General features: G+C 42.2%; 1 protein-coding gene across 1 annotated transcript; it reads right to left on the bottom strand.

Moving 5' to 3' along the window:
• Positions 1 to 2,590: 2,590 nt before the first annotated feature.
• On the bottom strand, positions 2,591 to 9,586 carry LOC113207326 (transcription elongation factor SPT6-like; the record flags this gene model as incomplete). Its single annotated transcript, XM_052269926.1, has 20 exons — positions 2,591 to 3,353; positions 3,460 to 3,771; positions 3,852 to 4,053; positions 4,147 to 4,893; positions 4,978 to 5,273; positions 5,370 to 5,507; positions 5,614 to 5,826; positions 5,929 to 6,144; positions 6,240 to 6,416; positions 6,522 to 6,867; positions 6,954 to 7,427; positions 7,505 to 7,647; positions 7,743 to 7,934; positions 8,011 to 8,145; positions 8,224 to 8,317; positions 8,422 to 8,550; positions 8,634 to 8,800; positions 8,957 to 8,971; positions 9,279 to 9,386; positions 9,485 to 9,586. Coding segments are annotated over 20 exons (4,446 nt in total), but the record flags the coding sequence as incomplete, so codon positions are not given.
• Between the last annotated feature and the right edge of the window lie 5 nt (positions 9,587 to 9,591).

Here is a 9,591-nt window from a genome sequence, read left to right as displayed (position 1 = left end):
GGGAGGGGGCTGAGATTTTACGACTTCTCAGCGCCGCCGGGCTCCAGTTCCGCTTATCGGTTTTAATTGATCCTTCCCACTCAACCTAACCGAGTTATACAATAAATGTACTGGGGTGACAAACATCTATATCACTAGATGCTCCTAATTTTTGTAAGACCAACGAAATATGAATGAAAGCCGTTGGCCAAACTTGAGCTTGTAGCTTGGCCTATTGGCTCGGCGCGCTGTGGCGCGGGTCGAGGCGGGGAAAGGGGGGGAGGGGGGGGGCTGAGGTTTTACGACTTGAGAGGGAGCCGAGGGCGGATGGACGGGATACAGTCCCGCTAAATGTTGTAAACTGACACTTGCCACTCACCTAATCGAGTTATAAACTATCGTCCTAGGCCGATTAATATCTACACCAGGAGATGCTCCTTATCCTTCTTAGACCAAAGAGATTTGAATGAAAGTCGTAGGCCAAACTTGAGCTTGGGCGTCAGCATAGCCTAGGCTACGCTCAAGCGGCGGCACAAGGCTCAGGTGGCCTACAATGTCGCAAAATATTTTCTAGACAATTTAAGAAAGATGCATTGAGTGCCCTGTAAATAGATTGTAAATAAATATTTCTGAATGCTATTATAAGTTCTCTTTTCGTTTTTCGATGTTAGTGTAGCCATGTCTATGTGTATCACCGTTAGGCTGTCCATAGCCCACACCAAGCACGCGAAGCCTTTTATTTAACCCACATTGAAAAATGTGGGCTTGACGGATTTTTCCTTGAACACGACGAGACGAGGGACACCAGTGGGCACACCGCGACCATCCTCCCAGACCAATCGAAGGCCGTCTCGTAGGCGGCAAGGATGTGCGTTGTGCCCGACGTACGCCGCCCTCGTCCGCGCGCCCCGGACGTCCTGGACGCTGCCCACCGCACCGAGCCCTTGGTGAACTTCCACTTACCCAGTCTGGTGGTGGTGGACGAGGCCTGCAGCCTGGTGCCCCGGCCCCGGTCGAGGCCCCGGTGCCCGGCCCGGGTGTGCTGGGGTGCTGGGGGACTCATCGCGCACCCCACACAGCCCTACCTAGAGCCACGGCCCAGGCCCCCAGGCCCGCCCCAGGCCTCGCGCGGCCAGGCCAGGCTCGTTCAGTTGTTCCCAAAGCCCGCGTGGTCATGTAGTCCCACAAGATGAACGCGACGTCATGAATGGCGGGCGGCACGCTCGCTACGCCTGCGCTCGCCGGCACCACCACGCCGAAGCCGTTGGTGTTCAATCTCGCAACAGCGGCGCGCGCAGCCCGAAGATGTAACTTTCTCACAACGCATTGTATTATTCTTTATTACTCGTAACGTTACACATCTATATTTCTTGGAACTATTACAGACCTGGAACATTACGTCATGTAATGTTACAGTTTTTTACCGTTTCTTTGTTACTTCTTGTAACGTTACATGCTCTTTTCTTGATAAAAGTTCGTTACGTGGAACGTTCTTGTTGGAACTTTTTGAAAGTTACAACATTGTACCGGATCTGATAAATGTATCGTTCCGTTACAAGTTACAGTACCGTAACGAGGGGGTAACGAAACAGCTTCTATACACTCTGTATTTTGTAACGTAACGCTCAAGTGGTAAGTTACCGGTCCCTGCTATGCGGCCTTGTCGCTGACACGGTGCTTCGAGTGCGCGGGGCCGACCGCCCCGCGCTTACATTTTACGACATACCCGATCACCGCTCACTTACCGGACCGGTCTGGCGGCTGGCGCAGCAGCTGCCGTTCCTCTTCGCGGTCCGCGACGCGGTAGCGCCGGCGCATAAGATTTTTTATAGTGTGTACACTTTGATGCGACCCATCCGACCCACGAGATATCTGCCTATGATCTTGGGTCTGTCCGCGCAACAAACCCGCGCTTGACCCGTTGGGTCGGACTGGACCAGGCTGGGTCTGGCCGGACTGGCCTAGCCCGCCCAGTGCGCCGTCTGGGATCATCCACAAAGTACGTCCGTGATTCGCTGTTAAGAAACTGTCAAGTTCAGCCTGTGCTAGTTCTCGGAGCGCCTGGTGGGTAGGCAACTTCTTCCTTGTAGTGCATGTGTGTACTGCGGGCTGGCCTACCTTGAGCCTCGCAGGCGCTCATTCCCCGTTTTGCGCTGAACGAATCACAGAAAAAACTCTACCGCCTCTTTCGCGCATTACTGAAACCGACTGAGTGGGAGAGGGACAGAAGATGTCAGGGCTGGACCGGGTCAGCCGCTGCCGGCCGCTGCAGATCGCTACTGGTTTGGGTCGGGCTGGACCCAAGGCTGGGTCGGCTGGGTTAGCTGGGTCGCGCGCGCCCGGGCCGGTCGATGGGTCTACATGGGACCCATCGCTTCAAGCGCGGGCCGATCAAGAACTGCTCGGGTCGATGGGTCAGGCCGGAATAATCGGTAATCGGTAAGAAAGAATGCTACTGCAGGAGGAGACTAAAATCTGCGTCGACCCAAGCGACCCGCCCATCCGGCAGCTTTAGTCTGCAGCATAAGTGAGAAATCTTGAGGACTAGTATTAAGATAAGATAAAATAATAAGGCTGGGGGCATCAGTCAAACATTAAAAGTTGAAATACATTGTGTTTAACACGAGCAGGTTTAATGAAAATCAGTAACTGGTAGATACAAATGTAATTGGACAGTAACTATTCTGACATACCCTGACATTTAAAAAACAATAAGGAATCCGGCCACTCTCCTCTCCTGCAGGTCGTCTCGGTACACCTTGAACACGGTGTTGCTCCTGGGCGTTACTTTTTGCATGGCTCCCATTGGGACTTAGAACCGCAATGGGAAGCACTAGAGATGCCATGATAAATGTACCCTGGCGTATAAAAACCACGGCCTGCCTAAGCTTTATGCTGGTTCTGGACCTAATCGGGGCCATGATAAAAGTAAGTAACCCCACTCCCCCTTGGTCACGTAACTAGGTAATACATCTGAGGAGGGGGGACACAGGCAGTGGCCTCCATCCTTACCTACAAAATTAGTTTCGACACATTGAGAACTATGCCACTTTGACTCCAGCTGTGGCTGGGATAATGAGCCACCTGGTGCTGCAATTGCTCAGCTGAACCTTCAATTTTGTTCAATTTTCTAATTACATCAGTTTTGTTACAGGATTTGCTGGGAAGGGTGTTCTGCTGGTCATTCCAGCACGAGGAGTGCTTGGTGTGCTTCCCGGAATAGGATCTCTGAAATGTTCTTTAAACCACTTAAAAAGTGCATTCAAATTATCAAACATTTGTTGTCTAAATCTAAATCCATCAGGTGTAACAGTCACATATTCATGTCTGCATCGATTTAATATATATGAAAGCATAAATTTTCCTGGGAGGGACTGTAATAAAGAAATAACTCAAGTAAGTTTCAGGAGAATTCACAAAACTGCAGTCTGTCTGTCAGTCTGTCACAAAAAAATTACTCAGTTGATTGTGAGGACTTGCCTGAGATGCTGATATTATGTAATGAATTTTGTTTGGATTTCTTCGTCTTTCGTCCTTCAGTATTTCTTCTGCCTTGTCCTTTTTCCCCCCCATAGTTTCACGATAGTATTTACATGATATCAAATCACGAGCATATGAAGCCATGGGATTGACATGGCGAGCTATGATTTCATCAAGGTCTTCAAACTTATCTTTGCCAATCCACAAAGATTGACCAAGTGAAAAAGAGTTCTCTTTACCTTCTTCTCTTACATCAATGTGCTGATATGTATTGTCAGCCAGTTTGCAAGTTAGAGTCAAATGGTCTTCTCCCTGGAGAAAAAGTGTTGATCAATTGGAGTTACAAGGAAAACTGGGCATTAAGTAAAAGGGGGGCAAAAAAACGCACTTACCTTACTAGATGGTCTGACAATACATTCACCCTGATCAAGAGAAGCCATGAGTTTCTCAGCTTCCTTAAATGAAATATTATGGAATGAAGGATGAACAATAACTCTTTTGATGTAGGCATGTTGTTGCTTCATCTTCACATTTTCTTCTGCTTTTTTGTCCTTTGACTCCCTCTCGGTATTATAATATGGATCTCGATTAGGTCTGTAAAACAGATAGATGCATAAAATATATTTCTGCAACAATTTTAAAAAATTACCAAAACCTTGAGTATTTAATATCAAAATGTAACCCTACCTCCATTCATGATTGGCATCCATGAGGTCTGAAGATTTGGAGGTACATTCAACTGAAAATCTATTCAAATCTATCTTCGTTATACGACAATGAATTATCTGGTTTGTTTTAACTCTTTCTTCAGGATTACGGACATGTTTATCTGACAAGTTTTTAATGTGAATGAAACCTTGAATACCATTATCTAGTCGTAACTTCACACCAGTAGCTTTTCCTGGACATATTTCAGCATCAAAATGATTCCAAACTTCTGAAAGCTCTGGAAAATCATTTTTCAGGCAGAAAGGACATTGCCACAAGTCAGTCTCATTATTCCTAACAGGGTTGGCATTATCTAATTGCCCGTGTTGTGGTTTCCGATGTTGAATGCCAATGACAGTAGCCAAAATCATTTTCCCAAGATAAAATGTTTCGGGATTCTCCTTGGTTAAAATACCAAAAAGTTCCTCAGGATTAGCAGAGGCAAATGGAGTACGCATGTCCTTGTACCTATGGTTAAGTTCATTACTTATGTCATACAAGGTTATGCTCTTATTGCCAAACCCTTGTCTTTCAAGTTCTTCAGCAAAAGCATCCAGATCAAGATCCTTTAATCTCTCTGGAGACTCCAAAATTTCCTCTAACGCTCCAGCAGGGTTGGCATCCTCATCATCATACTCCAAGGCATCCACTGCCATTTTCCTTGCCCATTCATAGGCTTCAGGATGCACACGAGATCCATCAAGAACTTCAACATATGCTTCAGTACTAAAAAAAAGAAAATATACAGTAATCTTAAAATTTTTCTTCTAATTCCAAAAAAAGTAAAGCAAAACAAACCAAGTATATTACCTGTCTCCCAATGAGTTTGTGTCAATACGGATGAATCCAGCACAATTAATAAAAACCTTAGGTCCCATGTGACATGATGTTACTAATTGAGTACGGTTTTCCAAACGCTGATTCGTCTGCTTTAGAAGCTTGATTAAAGCTGTTCCTTTACGAGGGCCAAGCCCACAAATGAACTGCACAAGGTTAGCAGTTTGGCCAGTTTGTACAGCAACATTGATATCTACTCCAACTTCATTTGTTCGATTCACAAATTCCAGGTACAATGCTTCCAATAAGTCTTCTTTAGCCAATTGGTCCTAGAAAGAATATTTGAAAATAGTTGTGTAAAATATTCCTGCAGAAGGATGAAACTGTTGTCCATAAAACAGAAATAATCCAAGAACTTCTCTCACCTGAAGGGGGTGAAACCGAAGACATAAAATTTCTTCATCACTAGTGCATAGTTGAGAGTACTCTATTAAAGGATCTTGTAACCGGCGTGCAAGCGATATGGCTTGCCTCAAAAGCAGAGGATAATCTCTGAACTCATTCTGAAATTGAAGAAGTTCAACTCATTCAAGTAACTCGAGTGTGGTACTTACTTTTAAGTACAAAATATAATTGAAATGTTAATGTAAATCATTAATTTCTGTTTACCTCTGCCTTAATAGAGTTGGCAAAAATTTTGGCAAGGTCATTGTCAACAATTTCAACATTGATGGAAGGAAATTGATCATCCTCCACCAAATCTTTTACAACATTTTTCAGGTCCTGAACAACCATTAATGCATCTCTGCTCTCTCCACCGACAACAATAACATGAGGCTTTTTAGTTGAGATGAAATTGCGTAGTGCAGTAAGGTCTGCCTCCTGGAAAAAGAAGAAAAAAAACACAAAAAACAAACACAATAGTAGGAGGTAGGCTCCAATGTTTAATAAAAGCTTGTAGTACAAGAAGTAGGAGGAAAATACCTTTTGAAGCTTATCATCTTCCCTGTAACCATTGCGCCTCTTTAAAATGCCTGGCAACCGTAGGTAGTCAGTCACCTCTCCATCTGGGGCAACAATACACGCAAACGCAGCTTGGGAATAATCAGGCACATATGCAAGACCCATGACACGAAGCCCCTTCGACGTGTCATAATCATCTTCATCTTCATCTGGGAACTCAACAGTGTAGGGTGAAACCTGAAGAAAAGTTTTCATTAAAATATTACTTGTATGTAATTTATACTCAACACAACAAAAAAAAAAATACAGAAAAGTATGAGTTTTAACCTCACCTTAATCCAATTGTACAAACGCCGGCAACAGGACCGCAGAACACAATCCTTTGCCTCATTGTGTAAGACACTCTTCAGTTCCTTTCTTATTTCAGGAATTAACATTTTACGAAGAGCAAGATCAACACATTCTACCCGAATTGTATTCCATTCTTGGACATGTTTGATAAATTCATCCTGGCAATTGTAAATAAAATAAATAATACTAGGCCTTGTAATACAATAATAAACAAACAGAAAAATATTGCAAAAAATTTGCAATTTGAATACTACTTATCATACCCTTAGGTAAAGTTGCTTGGCTTCGTCAATAAAAGAAGCAGTGGTCAAGCCTTCTATTTGGTCAGAGAATGAAATAGTTATGTTCTTTTCTTCCTCAGCCATAACCAGTTTCAAAAACTGTTCATCAGACAAGTCACGAACTGGTTTCCCTTTCAAATATTTCAATCCATAAATAGGGTGGTTTTCATCTATTTCCTTTATACCCTTCTTGGTGGGTACAACATCAATTTTGGAACGCTCGAAAAGCGCCTCTCTGACACATTTCCGTACCAATGGCTCCCTTGACAATTGTGCAGCAACCATGTACTTTACAGCCTTCAAGACTTCTTCAGAATTCTGAAATTGCCTGTAAAATATGACAAGAGTAGAAAACCTGTTTTCAAGAGAAGAATGAATAAATGACAAGCAGCAATATTTAGCTCCAACACTTACGCAGAGATATATTCTTTAGCCAAAGCAAGAGGTTCAACAGATTCCTGTTCCACCTCATGTCGTTGGTAATTATCTCTCAGATTTTCAGCAAATTGTTCAGGGGAGAGTCCAAACCGTTTGGCAAATCCTGCTAACCGTGCTTTCCGACACATGCTATATGGTCCAGACCAAACAGCCTGTTTCACTTGATCTTGAGGTTCATCCTCCTCAACATCATCTTCCTCATCTTCAAGATCATCGTCATCCTCTACATCCTCATCAGTAACCTCCTCTTCTTCACCATCATCATTAACTATTGTTTTCTTTTTCTTCCTTCTCTCCCGACGATTACGTTGTGCTTCTTTACGTTGCTGTCGCTCAAGTTTCTCTTTAGTTTTACATGCTATTTGCATAGCTGGAACCTCATGAGAGTAATATAGGAGAAAATGCATGTGCACATCTCGGAGTTCTTCTGGAGTCTGAACGGCTCGCACTCTGGTGAAATTTAACAACTTGAATTAGATCAAGATAAAACTGCACGGTATTTAGAGAAAAATCAAACATCTGATTACCGGTCAATATCATCATCTGTCAAAACTCTGACATCTTCAGGAATGTCTGCTGTGCTGTCCTTAGTTAGCTGCTCCCCTTGATAATCACGCATTTTCTCAAACAGTTTAATAAGTGTTTGTTTGCGTGCCAATAACTGACACCACTGGACACATTAAAGTAATATTAAGACACCAGAAAGAAAAGTTTTAAGTAATTTCAGTAATGAAACATTACTGTTACTGGATATTTTCGACCAACCTTTTCATCATACTTGTACACCTTCCACAGATCACTTAGTGTGAGCTCTGGAGAGACATACTCTTTCCTATAAAACGCAATAAAAGGAACTTCCAAACTTTGATTTCTCATGAAATCAAGAGCTTTCTTAATCTTGTATTGTGTAGCAACGGGGTATTTTCTTGTCTTATCACTCTCAGAATTTAAACCACGCTGAATCCAAAACAGACATCTTTAAAAAAAATATTCAAATAAATGCAATACAGCTGTATGAATGGAAGTGTTTTACCTGAGTTGAAATAGAGGGTTTGCAAAAGGCTTGCTTGTAGATCCAAGTGGCTTCCTCTTCTAACTTTTCGTCGCATTCTGGTGTTACTGGTGTATCACGTAACTGCATCCTTTCTGGTATGTCTGTGTTACGAATCTAGAAAAATGAAAAATGAAAGATGAGGAAAAATACTTTGATCAGAGACAGGAAAAATTCATCAAGATCTGTACTAACCTGATTATCCAGATCAGTAAAATGACCTCTCTTTAGTTCGCTAGGTTCATAAATTTCAAATATAGATTTCTTTGATGTTTTCTTTGCTTTCCTCCTACGAAAATAATAGTAAGTTGTGATTGGCATAGAATAGATGGAAGTATATGGAATGTAATGGGCTGTTATTGCCAAGCCTGACAGAACTGGTCATAATTTTACCTTCTTCCTGGATCATCCTCTTCTTGGTAATCTTCATCTTCTTCATACTCCTCCTCTTCTTGATCATATTTATCAAACTCATCATAGTCAAAATCAACTCCAAAGATATCTTGTGCTTCTTGAAGAGCCCTAATAAGATTAGGACACATAATATAAATCAATAAATTACTTACAAAAGCCTCCTGCTAAGGAAAATGACAGCAGGTACTTACGCATCCGTAAAAATAGGTTTTCGCTTTTTACGTTTATCGGTGATAGGCCGCCCTTCATCATCAACAATAAAATCGTCAGCGTCTGAATAATCATCTCCATCTTCATCACCCTCTTCATCAAAATCGCCTGCAGTTTCATCTCGACGTTCTGAGGACCGATCTTCTTCCTGTCAAACATAAATACACCAATTGATAAACCAAAATGGCACAATCAGCAGACCCTGATCCCTTCATGAAAGAAAGAAAAACCACAACTAGAATACTTAGTATCAAGAATCAAAGAGAAGAAGAAGAAAAAATAAAACAGTTCAAACTCAACTTACCCTTTCATCAGCCTCCTGAGACAATTGAAGCACACAAAAAAATAGTTTAGTCACATCACACTTTAAAGTAGCCAAAATTTGTTACACAAAATCAGGACAACATTAAAAATAGCAACATCCCTTGAAATGAACAGCAAAATTTTAAAAACTTATTGAAAAGCAAAACATATGCAAGCATCTTATAAGCTGGCTAGAAAGAAACATAGAACACCCTAGCTCTAGCAAGAGCATTGTCCTTTTTATCCACAGTTTGAGAGAAAAAAGGAGGGGAGGAGAAGGTGGGGTTAAAGTGGGGCATATAACCCCAAGACGCTGAACTTACATTATCTGATCCTTCAAACAGCTCATTTGCCACTACATCCCTTTCATCTCCTCTGTCTACCTCTTGCTCGTCTTCAGATTCATCCGCCGTTATGCGCTTAAATCGTTTCTGATAAAACAAAAGGAATGAATGGTAATTGTTGTAGAAATTGGAATATAATGCACAAATACTAATTCAAAGAAAATAATTAAAATTTAACTACACACCTTCCTCTCTACTTTAACACCAAGGTTTTCCTCTAGCAAATCATAGTCTTCGTCTTCTAGACGATCATCCAGGTCATCTTCGTCATCACTTTTCTTTCTCTTTTTTG

This window comes from Frankliniella occidentalis, unplaced genomic scaffold (assembly GCF_000697945.3).
Source record: "Frankliniella occidentalis isolate FOCC.00 unplaced genomic scaffold, Focc_3.1 Scaffold106, whole genome shotgun sequence".
NCBI lineage: Eukaryota > Metazoa > Arthropoda > Insecta > Thysanoptera > Thripidae > Frankliniella > Frankliniella occidentalis.
Note: the sequence above shows the minus strand (reverse complement) of the source record. Positions and strands in the feature narration are given on the sequence as shown.